We start from the raw sequence: 16,717 nt of genomic DNA, 5'->3' as shown, positions 1-16,717 counted from the left end.
CAGTCGTCTGTAGGAAGAAAGGTAGGTAGACTGTTTGTTTGTTTTTTTAAAGATTATTTATTTTAGAGAGAGAAGGAAAGAAGGGAGTAAGGGAGGGAGAGAAACATCAATCGGTTGTCTCTCACATATCCCAAAATGGGGAACTGGCCAGCAACCCAGGCATGTGCCCTGACCGGGAAGCAGACCAGTAACCTTCTGGTCCACAGGCTGGCACTCAATCCACTGAGCCACACCAGTCAGGACCAGACTGGGTTTTTAATCTGATACTTAAAAAAATTCTGATCAATATTAGAAATCAGTGCCTTTTGTCTCCCCCAACCATCTGACATCTCTGGTAAGTACCTGTATTTTTCCTGGGTTTCCTTTATCACTTTCTTTAGTTCCTCAACCCGTTCAGCAGTCAGTTTCCGAACAATGACATCTTCAACAGTTTCCACCACTTCTCCCTTTTCACCCCGTTTCCGTCTGTGGAAAATTAAAACACATATAATATTTGAATAAAAAAACACTTGTTTCCACTCCCACTTCCTTTCTTTTAGCCTTCTCCACCACCAAACCACAGGTAACTTCTCCCATACTTTTATTACCCAGTCATTTACGTAGATATAAACCAGACTTCCTCAGTAAACACTCTCTGCTAAAGAGATTTAGCTTAAGTGCCTGGCTTTGTACTCACTTTGGGGTCTCAGTGGTTTCTAGAAGCTCAGAGTACTGAGAAGCACAATGCTATGGAAAAAAAGTGAAAATATGATGAGCAGGTTAGAAAAGGAATGACTTCAATGTTTCAACTTATTAAATTAAGGCTTAGAGAGGAGAGACGTGAATGGTTTCTAGGAGAGCAAATTACTTACCATCAACTCAAAATAATCAATACCAAGAAACAGAAAAGAAAGTCTTTTGGCCTGGAGTTTGAGTATTTGGAAAAAGACAACCTAACAAGCAGTATTTATAGCCAATATCTACTGAGTAGTTACCATGTGCAAGGCACTATGTTAAATACTTTATAAGTATTACCTCAACTAAATCTTCATAATAATCCTGAAGCAACATTTACCTATTTTTACAAATAAGAAAACTACGACCATTGTCCAAAGTTTTTAAGTGGAGTTGTATTAAACCTAGATCTATTTACTTACCAAGCATGGGCCCTGTTATGCCACACTGACTGTAACAATTTGTAAAATGAGCATACTGGATGGATTAGTGAACAGCAGATAAGGAAAAAGGTGAATACTACTTTCCCTCTTGGTAGTATAAAAGCCTTATGGTTAAAAGGCAGTGAACCCATTTCACATCTCATCTTAAGACTGCTCTAAAAAAGCACTTGCTTGAGAACTTACTTTTTGAGAGAACCAGTCTGGAGGGCGGCCAGGTTCTGCAAAGGGCTTGATTGCTCTGCTAACTGATACCCTACAAAATGAGGAAAGCCTTATTACACACCAAATTGGGGGTGAGTAGGAGACAGAAAAAGTATGCCGAGAGTTCAATGTTTGGAGTACAAACTTTGGAATAAAAAACTGCCACTGGGAACTATACTGCAATATGTGATTATAGAAAATGACATAAACTTGAAAGTCATTTAGAAGGAAAGAGTCATTGCTAAACAGTTTTCCTAGGTAGTATATTTCCTGGGTAAAGGGAAGATATTAGAACCTAATAAAGTTAATAAAGTATTTGGGAAAATTTTTATGTTGATTTTGTTTTTTTTAAGAACAGATCTGCCTTTTGAAAAGTAATTTGTAATATATTAGACACCCCCAAAACTGGATCTTTTGATCCACTAACATAGGTCCTAGTAATGTAAAAGAGTAATTTAACAAAAGAAGCATGCACCAAGAAGAAAGTACCAGATATACTTGATCAGACTGATGAACACTTAGATTTTTCCTAAATGCCTGCAAGAGGATGTTTAACTTATGGCACATCAACTCTGTGAAATATAAACAGACCATAAAAATAACTATGAAATATATGTGGTGATATGAAATAATATTAACTAAAAAAAGATGACAATTTTCTTACTATTATGCAATTACACAACCTTTTAAAAAGTTCTAGATATAAAGACAAAGAAACATGCAAAAATGAAAACGACTGGAATGGGACCAAGGAAAGTGTAAGGGGGCTTCAACTGTGTCTGTTATTTCTTTAAGAAGAAAACATGACAAAATATTAAGATTTGTTATGTCCAGATACCAAGTACATGGGCAATCTATATCACCATCCACACTTCCCTGTGAGATTGAAATATTTCATTACTTTAAAAAGTTTGTAAATTTTGTGTAGGGATAACTTTTTTAAAGAAAAAGCTTACTTTAACATAGTTATATCAATAGCTACAACCAAAAAATAAAGTTTGAGCCATAATTTACAACTTATACTAAGAAAAGTCCCAAACAGACCAAAGATTTAAATGTTCAAAAAAATCTAACCACAAAAGGGCTAGAAGAAATCATGAAACAATTACTTTATATCTCAGACTAGGGAAGAACTTTCTGTGTATGACACAAAACCCTGAAGATGGAAAAGAGAATTATTAATAAGCTACATTTCAAAACCCTTGAAGTAAAAAGATCATTAGAAAGCCAAACAGCATACTGGCTTCAAAAACTGCATCTCACGCTTCCCCTAGCTAATTTCCCCAATGTAAGGAGCCCCTGAAGTTGAAAGGACTAATAATCAAATAGAAAAAGAAGTTTATAGAAAAGGAAATACAACTGACTCTTTACCACATGAAAATATTCAACCTGAATCACTGTAGGATACATGCAAATGAAAAACCAGAATTATTCTCACCTTTTATAATACTGTCAAAGATCAAAAACACCTTCCACAATCTACAAACCAGGGCACAGAGAAGATACTGAGATATTATCAATGGGAATATAAATTGAAACAATCTCTGAGCAGGGCAATCTGAAATACGTATCAGATTTTATAAATTCATGGATTCTTTGATCCAATCATTCTACTTTCAGTTTATTTTAGCTATAACTTATACATAACTATGCAAGATTGTATTAGTAAACATTTATCAAGAATCAGTTTATTGTACATCCAAAAACAATACAATGCAGCTGTTAAAAAGGAATGAGATCCTCATATACAGATATACAATAATTTGTAAGATATAATACTAAAATAATTTAGAGGTTAAAACCCCCCCACTATGTATAATAAATAACTGTATGTATTTAAAAAGAGTGGGGGAAACTCCTTTAGTTTTTTCTTGTCTGGGAAGCTCTTTATCTGTCCATTGATTCTAAATGATAGCTTGCTGGGTAATCTTAGTTGTATGTCCTTGCTTTTCATCATTTTGAATATTTCCTGCAGATCCCTTTTAGCCTGCAAAGTTTGAGAAATCATCTGAGAGTCTTATGGGAGATCCTCTGTAGGTAACTATCTGGTTTTCTCTTGCTGCTTTTAAGACTATCTTGGTCTTTAACCTTTTGCACTTTCATTACGTGTCTTGGTGGGCCCTCTTTGGGTTCACCTCCTTTGGTATTCTCTGCGCTTCCTGGACTGGTATGTCTACTTCCTTCACCAAGTTAGGGAAGTTTCCTGTCATCATTTTTTTAAATAGATTTCCAATTTCTTGCTCTCTCTCTTCTCCTTCCAACATCCCTATGATATGAATGGTGGGATGCTTGAAGTTGTTTCAGAGGCTCCTTACATTATCCTCATTTTTTTGGATTCTTTGTTTTTGCTGTTATGATTGGTTGATTTTTGCTTCCTTATATTCCAAATTGCTAATTTGATGGTCAGCTTCATCTCAACTAAACCAGTATTATATGAAATGTTAAAGTCACCTTTTTAAGAAGATCAAAAATATGAATAAAATGGCAATACATATTTATCAACAATTGATTCTAAAAAAACAAACAATTGAAACAGAATCATAGATATAGAGAATGTTTTGATAATTACCAGATGGGAGGAGGTTTGGGGGGATGAGCAAAAAAGGTGAACAGATTAAGCAGCACAAATTGGTAGTTAAAGAAATCATGGTGAGGTAAAGTACAACATAAGGAATTGAGTAGCCAAAGAACATATATTCATGACCCATGAACATGGACAATGGTGTGGGAACTGCCTGAGGGAGTGGGGGACACTAGGTGCAGGGGAGAGGGAGGGTGACAAACTGGGACAACTGTAAAGACATAAACAATAAAATATAGCTAAAAAAATAATTAAAAGGAGGGGAGAAAGAAAACATGTTTGCTCATATATACAAAATTCATGCTGGAGAAACACACAAGAAACTGCTAACACTGGGAGATGTGGTATAGTGATGCCATTGTGATTTTTGAACTTTATATATTAGTACTTCCTAAAAGAATATTTAAAATTTCAAAGTGTTTTAATACTTTCTAATAAAAATGTGAGCAAATATACAGATTGGGTTGTATTCTAAACCAGTTTACTTGGCCGTTTATTTAAAAATGAGCCCTGGCCCAGGGCTCAGTTGGAGCATCATCCCATATATCAAAAAGGTTGTGGGGCTTCCATCCCTAGTAGGGGTACATATGGGAGGAAGCCAACTAGTATTTTTCTTTTTCTTCCTCCCTCCACAAATCAATAAACATATCCTCCTCATATCAGGATTAAAAAAAAATGAATTCAATTTATATTTGAGTTGAATTATACTTAATGATTTTATTTATTTATTTTTAGAGAGAGGGAAAGGGAGGGAGAAACGGAGAGAAACATCAATGTGTGAGAGAAATATCAATCGGATGCCTCTCACATGCCCTCAACTGGAGACCTGGCTTGCAACCCAGGCATGTGCCCTCATCAGGAATCAAACTGGGCGACTTTTTGGTTTGTAGGACGACATCCAATCCATTGAGCTACACCAATCAGGGCTGAATTATATATAAGTTCAACATGACATTAAATTAATGTGGCTCATTTTGTCTTGGGGTTTACCATATTTTGCTGAGTACAATGAACACTTTCTAGCCCAAATTTTTGACGGAAAAATAAGGATGCACATTATACATAAATATATCTATGTACCTGAAATACCTTGTATCTGCTCTTGTGGGCTTTTAAAAAAATATTTTATTTATTTATATGTATGTATATATTTATTTATATTTTTATTTATTTATTTTTAATCATTGTTCAAATACAGTTTTCTCCCTTTTGCTCCCAATCCAGCCCACCCACATTTTATTTATTTTTAGAGAAAGGGGAAGAGAAGGAAAAAGGAGAGAAACACCAATGTGTGCTTGCCTCTAACACGCCCCCTACTGGGGACCTGGACCACAACTTAGGCCTGTGCCAGAACTGGGAATCAACCCGCAACCCTTTGGTTTGTAGGCTGGCACTCAATCCACTGAGCCACACCAGCCAGGCTGTTCTTGCATTTTTCAATTATTTGTTACATAAAATTTCTTGTACCATAGTATGTCCAAAAAAAAAATGCTAAAATTTCTTTATAATGCAAAAACAAGTATCTAAATATAAGTTAATAAAAAATCAAATTAAAAAATTAAAATGAAAGATTTTTTTTCCTGCAAGTTTGGGCCAAAAATGTGGGTGCACATTATACACAGCAAAATATGGTAATCTGGTGCAAGAACAGCTGCTACATAGAATATCCCACTTATATCTTTGAAAAGTTACTTTTAAAATAGCATGGGCAAATCAATACAAGAGAGCACTTCATATACTCTAGTACAGCTATAATAAAAAAAGACAGTGCCCTGGCTGGTGTGGCTCAGTGGATTAAGTCCCAGCCTGCAAACCAAAAGGTCACAGGTTTCTTTCCCCATCAGGGCACATGCCTGGATTGCAGGCCAGTGTTTCTCTCCCTCTTTCCCCTCTCTAGAAAAAAGACAGTAAGTGTTATTGAATAAGCAGAGAAATTTGGGCTCTTGTTTATTGCTGGTAGGATTAAAAACAGAGGGACAACTGTTTAAAAATCACTTTGCAGTTCCTCAAAAAGTTAAACAGAGTTATCACATGACTTAGCAATTTCACTCTTTGAAGAGAACTGAAAACAAATGTCAACACAAAACTCTGTACACACATAGAAGCATTAATTATAATAGTCAAAAAAAGTGGAAATGACACAAATGTTCATCAGTTAATGATAAAGAAAATGTGGCATACCCATACAGACTGTTAATCATAAAAAAGAATAAAGTACTGACACATTATGAACCTTGAAAGTATGCTAAGTGAGAAAACCCAGACACAGAAAACCACAAATTAATATTATTTAATTTACATAAAATGACAAGGAGAGGAAATCTATAGAAACAAAGTAGATGAATTTTTGGGTGAAGTGGAGAGAAAAATCATAGAATGACTGATGGATGCACAACTCTGTGTGAATATACTAAATTCTGTGAACACACTGAGTTAATTTAACGGCATGTAAATTATATCTCAATAAAGCTGGCTAAAAAAGAAATACCACATAGTTCACTATGACTGACTATAGGAATCACTAATGTAAAAAAAAAAACCAAAAAACGTTTCAAAGACCCAAGAAACCAAATAGCCTAGATACCTTACCAATTTTGATCTCCACTCCTCATGACAGAAGACGCTAAACACAGCTTCTCTCGGATGGACCATGGTTCTGTAGGGCCAGTACTCAACAGCTTGTGTTCTGAAAGGAGTGAAAGTTTAGAGCAACCACTGAGTCACTAGTTCTAAGCCCCAGAGGGAAGACTAAAAGCCTAATACAAAATATTCCAAATCGTAAAGACAAGGTGAGCTCCTATCACCACATACTGATTTTCACGTCGACCGTAAAATATCACCATTGGGAGCGTGGTACCTATTCACTGCGTGCGAATTACACTGAGTATCTGGTAAAATATTTTGTTTCTTCATGACTACCTACACTGCTTTATAAAAAAAAAATTAAAATGTCAGATTAAGATAAAGCAGTTCCCTCAAAAAGTCCAGTTATAAAAATACACTTTCTCCCAATTTGAACTCCCGGGCTCATTTCCCAGGATTCCGAGCAGCCACCGCCCCCTACCGTCCCGCCTCCTCCTTAGCATAAACTTGTTTACTGCTTTCACTAACCCCCTCCCCCCTTCAGTTGTCGGGCCTAAAACTTTTTCAGTCCAAGAAACAGAGGAAAATGGCTGAGGTGCAAGAAACGCAATCCCCCAGTGGTAGAAAAGCTCCCGGTTAAAATATCCCATTTCTCTGTGAGAGAGGGAGTACGGGCCCAGAAACGTGAATGGCGTGAGAAGCCAGCCACTCGGCACGGCTCACAACAGGTCTTCGTCTGCGCGCCACAGTCTCTCAACCACCTTCATGGCTCACCCTACCCAGCTCTCAAATATACAATGATCCACTCAATGGTTTCTTTCAAATCTCCGTGGCCTCCCTGGGACACGAAACCCTACACTTCACGACCCGCACACGCTGGCCTTCAACAACACCGTTAAGTGAAAGTCTCTGAAGACTCTGGGCTTTCAGTCAAATCATTGCTCCAACTCCCCAAACGTGTGATAGAAATCTGGTGCTGTCACACGTTTAGGGACTACAAAGACTTCCCACGCAAAAGGAACGCAAATACTTACTGCCTGTGCCGGTCGCCATCTTGCCCCCGTAGTCTCCAACCTCCTAGGAAAGACCGCTTGGTGGGGCCGAAACCCGGGGAACTCTGGGAAATAGTCTGGGCGTTTGGACACGGTGCCTGCTGGGAAATGTAGTGTTCCACTCCAAGAAGAACAAGGGCCCTAAACTAGTTCTTTTCTTCTCTTGGGAAGGAACGTGCTAAAGGACAAAGGATAGCAGCTGACGCCTAAGGATTTCCTTTAGAGTTCCTTGAAGAGAAACGCTTAGGGTTCAAGAAAAAGGATCAAGCGGGAAAAATTCCACAGTACTCAACTCTGAACTCCGACAGTTGGTAACCCGGACCCACATTAGAGTGGGCAGGTCAAACCGGAACAAACCGTCTCCCGTCTCCCCTTCCCCCTTCCCTGGCGCTGATTGGTACCTGCAGGCTTTTCTATCTGATTGGCGGAACGAACGCAGCGCGTAGTTTAAAACATTGTATCAGTAAAAGAAGTGCACGTCGCGGGCGGAGTTGTGCTCTGTAAAAAGCCCAAGTCGGGGTTCGCCCGCGGAAATCTGAGTGGACCGGTACCAGAGGAGAAATAAGTGTCTTGTTTTCGGGTGAGTATACGGCTGTGCTGGAGCCCAGCTTGGGTACCAGCTCTTTCCTTCGCGGAATAGGCTGTCAGAAAGCGGAGCTTGCTGCCATCACTTTTTCCTTAATACCTCTCTCCTCACTGTGGGCCTGGGGGTGAAGTTGGAGAAGGTTCCTAGGGCTGCTGACACCACCCGTGGGCGAGGCACCTTACTTCCAGCGATACCCTCTTTTTTTTTTTTTAATTGGATATCTGTTCATTCCAGTTAGCGGTCGGAAATGCCTCAAACTGATTTCAGTGATTAATTCTTCTAAATCCCTTCCCCTCTGCTGGCCCTTGAAGGGAAAAGGGGAATAGGAATTCAGGTAGCGAGCGCAGAGTGTCCTGGGATAAGGGAATTGTTTCTTATCCAGAATCTGCAGCCCCTTCTGTTCTTAAGGTTCTCCTCCCTCCCAACTTTTGTCTCCTTTTAGACCTAAGCTGCCTAGGCTATTATGTCGCAAGGTATCCTGTCTCCACCAGCCGGCTTGCTGTCCGATGAGGAGGTCGTAGTCTCCCCCATGTTTGAGTCCACAGCTGCAGATTTGGGGTCTGTGGTTCGCAAGGACCTGCTGTCAGATTGCTCTGTCATCTCCACCTCCTTGGAGGACAAGCAGCAGGTAAAGGAGTTGGAGAGTGGTGGGAGCAGAAAGTTAGTATCCTCAGCCTGCAGAGTAACAGGTCAGAGACCAGCAATCCTCAGATTCTGAGAATTCAATTCAAAATTAAGAGTATGACAAGTAAAAAAAACCTGTAGAGTTGTGTGTTCATAAGACCTATAGTTTACATTGCATTAATGAAATACCAAGCTCTATGCATACTATCAGTTAATCCTATGAAGGAAGGATAATAGTTATCTCTCCTTCAACTTGAAGCCCAGAGGCCTCAAAGAATTTGCGCAAGATTATACTGCCGTTAAGTAGGTCGAATGTATGTTCAAGTTTTAATATCAACCATGACTTCAGTTTATGGAGCTTTTCTTTCTGTGAGGCTGGAATTTCTCATTGACATTTAGGACCAGACAATTCTTTGTTGTGTGGGTCTGTCCTGTGCATTAGAAGGTGTTTAGCAGCATTTCTGGCCTTTACCCACTGTGTTAGTAGCACCTTCCCACTTGTGACAACCTAGAAACCTCTCCTGACACTGCTAACTGTTCCTTGGGAGGGAAGTGGTCCTGGCTGAAAACAAATCTACTCAGAAGTCTCCCTTTTTTTTTTGAGAGAGAGAGAGAGTACATTTTTTAAAGCTGGGGATAGTAAAACAAGGAAGGGCCTATGAAAGAAGAAGCAACAGGAGAGACTAGGCGGGGCTGCTGTCTGCTCGCTGGAGAGTCAGAAAAAAAGGGGGCCTTGGAGAAAGGTTCAGGGGGTTAGCCCGAGATGAGCTGATACTTCCCACTGCTCCCCTGGTTGCAAATCTCGTGGGGCCCTTTAGAGTTCAGGAAATGCATGCCTGTGAGGGAAATAGAGGGGGTAGGGAAAGGCACAGGTGTGCTTCCAGGAGGGATAGTGTGCCAGAAGTCTCCTCTTTTATAGAGAAAATTTTATCAGAGCATAGAGTCCTGAACTCTAATTCCTTTTAGAGTTCTTGGGCTATAATAGGAACATCTGTAAATATCTATTGAAAGAATGAAATGGTACTATTATTAACCCCAGTTTACAGATGAGGAAAGTGAGGCAAAGAGAATTTAAAGAACTTGTTCAAGGTTTCAGTTACTAAATGATGGAATTGGGACTCATGATTCAGGTGTGTCTGCCTCCAAGGTGCTTAACTAGTGTGCTTTACTGTAATATCACATGCTAATTTTCATATCTGTCATCTAGATCTAACCTGGGTTTGGCAAGCCAGGTTTACAGGATACTGAAAAGACGGGGAAGGTGATAAAATATTGAAAAAGTCGATGTGAGTTGGGATGTTTATGGAACCAAAGAGTAGCTTCAGGGAGACGTTTGAGATAGAATGAGGGTATTGTTAGCATGATTCCCAGGAACTGTGCTATGCTTGCCCATCTGCTCAGATAACTGCTGAGATTAATCTGTAGTTACGGCCTGGAATTCCGCCACAGGTTCCATCTGAGGATAGTACTGAGAAGGTGAAAGTATACCTGAGGGTCAGGCCCTTGTTGCCTTCAGAGTTGGAACGGCAGGAGGACCAGGTGAGTTTCTGAGGAGGGAGGATTCAAGGTGGGAATGATGTAGTACAGAAGAGGTTTTCAGGAATGTTTCCTTCTGTGTCAACTGTTTTCCTCCCTCTCAGGGTTGTATCCATATTGAGAATGTGGAGACACTTGTTCTACAGGCACCCAAAGACTCCTTTGCCCAGAAGAGCAATGAGCGGGGAATTGGCCAAGCCTCTCACAGGTTCACCTTTTCCCAGGTATGGAGGTACTAGTCTGTGAACAAGACCAACGTGTAGGGAGAACTTCATTCCCTCTTTAGAGGGAAAGCTTTTTACTTGGTGAGTTTTGTTTTTTTTTTAAGATTTTATTTATTTATTTTTAGAGAGGGAAGGGAGGAAGAGAGAGAGGGCGAGAAACATGAATGTGCAGTTGCTGGGGGCCATGGCCTGCAATCCTGGCATGTGCCCTGGCTGGGAATCGAACCTGTGATACTTTGGTTCGCAGCCCGCACTCAGTCCACTGAGCTACGCCAGCCAGGGCTTCAGTTTCTTATATAGGTGGGGCAAAAGTACTGTTACAGTTGTGAATAATGAAACACAGTTTACTCTTGTATTATTATTAATTAGTTAGTGTATTATTTGCCATATGAACAACTGGAAACCTATTTTTTCCCTCATCCTGTATATGCATGTCTACAACTTTGGGACCCTTGTTATGAGCTAGCCAATGTGTCAAGTAGTTTATGTTCATTAATTCCCAACAAATCTATTATAATTATCATAAATGTCCCTGATTTCCTGACAAGGATACTGGCTCAGTGAAGCTACTATTCAGTGGTAGAGTTATGACTTGACACTAGATCCATCCATCTCCAAACACCATGCTTGTGACCATTATGTTGCCCCACTGTGTGTGCAGCAGCTATCCTTAATGGATAGCATTCCTTAGAGATTTGTTAATCTGGATGAAAGATGGACTGGCAGAGAGTGGTTGAGTCCTCAGTGTTTAGGAAGAAGCTGTAGCACTGCAGGAAGAAGTCGCTTGAGTATGGTCCATAGCCAACCACCCAGAGATGCATTGGCTAGCTCTGCACAGAAAGCAAGTGGGAGATGAAAGATGGACCTCTGAGAACTGGATCTGTCTCTAGATCTTTGGGCCAGAAGTGGGACAAGCATCCTTCTTCAATCTGACTGTGAAGGACATGGTAAAAGACGTACTCAAGGGACAGAACTGGCTTATCTATACATACGGAGTTACCAATTCAGGGAAAACCCACACGATTCAAGGTAAGTAGTAGGCCTCACAGGATTGCTGATGGGCCTATAATGGTAGTGTCTTTGCCTTTTGATGCTCTTGATTGGAGGAGAAAGGCACTCGCATCAGGTATCCATCTTTCACATTCTTCCAGGTACTAACAAAGATGGAGGGATCCTGCCCCGGTCCCTGGCTCTGATCTTCAATAGTCTCCAAGGCCAACTTAATCCTATACCTGATCTGAAGCCCTTGTTCTCTAATGAGGTAATCTGGCTTGACAGCAGGCAGATCCGGCAGGAGGGAATGAAGAAACTGGCCCTCCTAAATGGAAGCCTCCAAGAGGTGAAGTGTTGGTGTCCACAGAGGTGGGGATAGAGGGACAAATCTCTGGGAAGTTTTATACTTATTTTCTCCCTGGGCCCCTCTAGGAGGAGCTGTCTACGTCCTTGAAGAGGAGTGTCTACATTGAAAATCGGATTGGTACCAGCACCAGTTTTGACAGTGGCATTGCTGGGCTCTCCTCCACCAGTCAGTTTACCAGCAGTAGCCAGCTAGATGGTGAGTATGACTGGGCTTAGTGTCAAGTAATAGTAAGAACTCATTCTCTACTCCCAGCAACTGCCAGGGATAGAGACCAGAGGTTGTAAGCTGAGCTCTGACTTCCAAGGATCCCTAGGCCAAAGAGGGGTGGACTACTCTAGGATTGATGCCCTGTACATTTGCTTCTTCCCCAGAAACAAGTCACCGCTGGGCACAGCCAGACACTGCCCCAATAAGCGTTCCTGCAGACACTCGCTTCTCCATCTGGGTCTCCTTCTTTGAGATCTACAATGAACTGCTTTATGACTTGTTAGAACCACCTAGCCAGCAGCGCAAGAGGCAGGTTCTGCGACTGTGTGAGGATCAGAATGGCAATCCCTATGTGAAAGGTATGGGAAAGCAAGGAGGCTGGCATGAAACCTAGAGAGGACTTGGGGAGAGACCAGGAAGAGTTAGGTATTCCCATCTTATGTATGCCCTTTTCTTGGCCTCAGATCTCAATTGGATTCATGTTCAGGATGCTGAGGAAGCCTGGAAACTCCTGAAAGTGGGTCGTAAAAACCAGAGCTTTGCCAGCACACACCTGAACCAGAACTCCAGCCGCAGGTGAGTGGGTTGTGGGTTGCATTCTGGGAAATGTTAGTCCTCCATCTGGTCATGGAAGATGTACAATGACGCTTTTTTTTTTTTAACTTCTAGTCACAGCATCTTCTCCATTCGGATCCTCCACCTTCAAGGAGAAGGGGATATGGTCCCTAAGATCAGCGAGTAAGATTATCCATTTAGAAATCCAAACTTCTTGGCCATATATTGTAGTAGGGGGAGGGGAGTGAGGGAGATCCTCAGAGGAATTACTTGTTACATTCTTGTTCTCCTCCCTTGGGTAGATTCTTGATAGGTCTTCTCTTCCTCAAAACTATATGAAGAGCTGCAAGTTTCATAACATGTGGGATCCTTATGTCTGATCCTGTCCATCTTTCAAGGTTGTCACTCTGTGATCTGGCTGGCTCAGAACGCTGCAAAGATCAGAAGAGTGGTGAGCGGCTGAAGGAAGCCGGAAACATTAACACTTCTCTGCATGCCTTGGGCCGCTGTATTGCTGCCCTGCGCCAAAACCAGCAGAACCGGTGAGCATTTTGCTGCAGTTCATGGGCTAGGATGGCCTGGAGCTCTGCAATTTACTAGAAAACTTCTGGTCACCACTGGGGATGGTGGTACAATGCCTCAAGGGCCGGAGTTCTGCTCACAGCTGTACTCTTCTGATTCCCTGGCAGGTCAAAGCAGAACCTGGTTCCATTCCGCGACAGCAAGTTGACTCGAGTGTTTCAAGGCTTCTTCACAGGCCGAGGCCGCTCCTGTATGATTGTCAATGTGAATCCCTGTGCATCTACCTATGATGAAACCCTTCATGTGGCCAAATTCTCAGCTATTGCCAGCCAGGTGAGAAGCTGGTACCTTTGGAATGGTACCTTAATTTAAGAAAGTTACTAGGGCTAGTAATGGATTCCATTAAGATATTTTTTCCCCTGCTAGCTTGTGCATGCACCACCTGTACAACTAGGGTTCCCATCACTACATTCATTCATCAAGGAACACAGTCGGCAGGCATCTCCCAGCTTAGAGACAGAAACTAAGACAGACCCAAGCCTTCATGATGACATTGAAAATGAAGTTGATATCTCCATGTATGGCAAAGAGGTGAGAATATAAGAGAGTTTTGATGCAAGAGCTTGATGGCTACACATTTTCCATGCTGCCTTTCAGGTAGGCCTGTGCCTTTTAGGGGGCATAGCTGTCTGATGACCTCTGACCTGTATGTCCCCTGTAGGAGCTCCTACAGGTGGTAGAAGCCATGAAAGCACTGCTTTTGAAAGAACGGCAGGAAAAGTTGCAGCTGGAGATGCAGCTCCGTGACGAAATTTGTAGTGAGATGGTGGAACAGATGCAACAGCGTGAACAGTGGTGCAGGTATCAGCTGAGTGACCCCTCTTTGTCACCTGGACAAGTGGTGGGAAGTAGGGACTAGGATGGCATTGTGCCTCAAGATGTCCTCCATGCTCACTATTCAGAATCTTCACTCCTTTTTTCTTCCCTTTCTGACAGTGAACATTTGGATACCCAAAAGGAACTATTAGAGGAAATGTATGAGGAGAAACTAAAGATCCTCCAGGAGTCACTGACAAGTTTTTACCAAGAAGAGCTTCAGGTGAGTTGCCCTGAACCAGCTGCAACTGGCTACTCAGATTCCCATCACTAGCTTGCCTGAGGTAGACAGATTTTATCAACTCCAATGGGGGTGGAGTGCGTAACTCAGTTTTCTCTAATATCCTTAGTGCTATCCCAGTCTGTTTGATGAACTGATTAAAGATCTAGTTAGTCAGGAAATGGTATACATGCTAACAAACAGGCTTTTGAGGTTTCAGTAACAAGGAAGGTTTTGTTCATTATTCAGCTGTCTATTCCTGCAATATTTGTCTGACTGTGGATGGAACTGTGCTCTCTGCTTCCCTCTAAGGATCGGGATGAGAAGATTCAAGAGCTAGAAGCTCTCTTGCAGGAAGCCAGACAACAGCCAGTGGCCCATCAACAACCAGGGTCTGAATTGTCCTTACGGCGGTCCCAAAGGTTGGCAGCTTCTGCCTCCACCCAGCAGCTCCAGGAGGTTAAAGCTAAACTAGATCAATGCAGAGCAGAGCTAAATACCACCACTGAAGGTGAGAAAGGAGAGAGGGCAAGACCTCTTAACAGTGGCTCAAAAAAGAACTATTCTCCAAACTTCAACCTTCTGGCACCAACTTGGAGCTATGTCCCCAACCATTCACTCTAAGATGCACAGGGACTTTTTATATTTGCTGCAAGCTGTTAACTCAGAGATAAGTCTAAGATTAGAAAGGCTATGTATTGAAGTTTGTTGTTTCTGTCCCTCAGAGCTACAGAAGTATCAGAAAATGTTAGAACCACCACCCTCAGCCAAGCCCTTCACCACTGATGTAGACAAGAAGTTAGAGGAGGGCCAGAAGGTAATTACCTTTCTGTTACCAAAGCTCTTACCTAAGGCAATTTCCAATACTATATCCCTGGTGCATGTAAGGATAAGATGTTTTTGGGTTCTGTGCTGGAGAGTGGCTTCTTTATTCAGCTGACAAGGCTTTCTGATTTTACTTCTCTTCAAATGGCTATCTGTCTCCTCCAGATCATTATCATGGTTGATCTTGGCCACAATTTGTTACCATTCCTCCTTTTTCAGAATATAAGGTTGCTGCGGACAGAGCTTCAGAAACTTGGTGAGTCTCTCCAGTCAGCAGAAAGAGCCTGTTGCCATAGCACTGGGGCAGGAAAACTTCGCCAAGCCTTGACCGCTTGTGATGACATCTTAATCAAACAGGTTAGGACAGCCTAATTATCCCCCCTTCTCCCACCAGCCCACTCCAGAGTTAGGTGAGAAGAGAAATGAGGAGCCAAAGAGAAAGGTAAAGAATGTAAACATTTTTAGGTTATTCTTACAGTGAGGGGAATTTTTCTTCCTTACAAAATAAAAAGAACCATTCACTAAGTACAGGTACTGTACTAATTTATGGAATTTTCTGTGTTATAACAACCCTAGGTAGATAGATAGTACCACATTTCATCCTAGATGCTTAGATTGTAAGAAACCATTATTTTATGTACCACTAAGACAAAATAGTAACAAACTATGACATATCTTCAGAAAATGCATCCTGATTGTAATTAAAATGTAAAAAAAAAAAAATACATCTTAGACTAAACATAGCACTTAATTTTAATACCTAGGAACTGAAGAGGTAAAGGAACCTTATTCAAGCTTCTATCATCTTACGTGTTAGAAAATGACCATATATCCAGTGCTGTTTGAGTTTTAAAGAAAATACCTCCATTCACTTATAAGGTCTGACTCTAAAGGGTTGATCTTTATAAGAACAATTGTAACTAGTAGTAGATGGCACATACTGCCTTGTCTTCTTGTTTCTCTAGTATATGTAAATGTTTTCTGTAACTTGATTGCTCTTCCTTAGGATCAGACCCTAGCTGAGCTGCAAAATAACATGATGTTAGTAAAACTGGATCTTCGGAAGAAGGCAGCATGCATTGCAGAGCAGTACCATACTGTGCTGAAACTCCAAGGCCAGGCTTCTACCAAAAAGCGTGTTGGGGCCAACCAGGAAAACCAGCAACCGAACCAACAGCCCCCAGGAAAGAAACCATTTCTTCGAAATTTACTTCCCCAAACACCTACCTACCAAAGCTCAAGAGACTGCAGCCCTTATGCACGGATCCTGCGCTCCCGGCGCTCCCCTCTACTCAAATCTGGGCCTTTCAGCAAAAAATACTAAGGTTGTGGGGAGGAAGAGAGCAGCCCTTGTCCTGAGGTGGGTCAGCTGCTCAGCTTAAGAAATAGGTCTCTTTTAAGCTTCACCATATACCTGGAACTTGATACAAAATGCAGTGTTCTGACACTAGTTGTTTCCCCCTCCTTTTGTAATATAATCACCTATGTAATTTCATACTTTTTTACTTATATGGTTTCTATGCATACACAAAAAGCTATATTAAATATATCATTCACATTTGTTTTACATTTTTTAATTTGAATGCCAAATTTAGCAAAATCATTCAA

At 41.3% G+C, this 16,717-nt stretch overlaps 2 protein-coding genes across 6 annotated transcripts in view; one reads left to right on the top strand and one right to left on the bottom strand.

The window, feature by feature from the left end:
* The window catches only part of BRD8 (bromodomain containing 8), a 19,640-nt gene extending 11,967 nt beyond the window's left edge, over positions 1-7,673 (bottom strand). For all 5 annotated transcript variants that reach the window (XM_045826876.1, XM_045826881.1, XM_045826886.1 and 2 more), the window contains exons 1-6: positions 7,557-7,673; positions 6,529-6,625; positions 1,341-1,410; positions 677-726; positions 343-465; positions 1-7 (exon numbers count right to left, since the gene is read on the bottom strand). The exon at positions 1-7 is cut by the window's left edge and continues 74 nt beyond it. In XM_045826876.1, the coding sequence (XP_045682832.1) occupies positions 1-7; positions 343-465; positions 677-726; positions 1,341-1,410; positions 6,529-6,625; positions 7,557-7,575 (366 nt within the window). In that variant the 5' untranslated portion in view covers positions 7,576-7,673. The remainder of the gene's footprint in view (positions 8-342; positions 466-676; positions 727-1,340; positions 1,411-6,528; positions 6,626-7,556) is intronic.
* Positions 7,674-8,004: 331 nt separating this feature from the next.
* On the top strand, positions 8,005-16,679 carry KIF20A (kinesin family member 20A). Its single transcript, XM_045827018.1, has 19 exons — positions 8,005-8,154; positions 8,603-8,788; positions 10,234-10,323; positions 10,425-10,544; positions 11,435-11,573; positions 11,696-11,883; positions 11,970-12,099; positions 12,276-12,470; positions 12,576-12,687; positions 12,781-12,849; positions 13,065-13,208; positions 13,356-13,521; positions 13,615-13,779; positions 13,910-14,049; positions 14,185-14,287; positions 14,597-14,795; positions 15,010-15,101; positions 15,329-15,466; positions 16,116-16,679. Exons 2-19 carry the CDS (start codon positions 8,624-8,626, stop codon positions 16,431-16,433), a joined length of 2,673 nt encoding a protein of 890 aa, XP_045682974.1. The 5' UTR covers positions 8,005-8,154; positions 8,603-8,623; the 3' UTR covers positions 16,434-16,679.
* The last annotated feature ends 38 nt before the right edge of the window (positions 16,680-16,717 follow it).

Source organism: Phyllostomus hastatus, unplaced genomic scaffold (genome assembly GCF_019186645.2).
Source record: "Phyllostomus hastatus isolate PE091 unplaced genomic scaffold, TTU_PhHast_1.1 phas_contig_150, whole genome shotgun sequence".
Classification (NCBI taxonomy): Eukaryota; Metazoa; Chordata; class Mammalia; order Chiroptera; family Phyllostomidae; genus Phyllostomus; species Phyllostomus hastatus.
The sequence above is the reverse complement of the archived record's forward strand: the minus strand, read 5'-3'. Positions and strand labels throughout refer to the sequence as shown.

Bases quoted from the DNA above. Each gene is read 5' to 3' on its own strand.
- KIF20A (XM_045827018.1), top strand. From the start codon at position 8,624: ATGTCGCAAGGTATCCTGTCTCCACCAGCCGGCTTGCTGTCCGATGAG. The intron at 11,574-11,695 runs GTAAGTAGTAGG...ACATTCTTCCAG, and splicing joins GAAAACCCACACGATTCAAG to GTACTAACAAAGATGGAGGG. The intron at 13,522-13,614 runs GTGAGAAGCTGG...TTCCCCTGCTAG, and splicing joins TCTCAGCTATTGCCAGCCAG to CTTGTGCATGCACCACCTGT.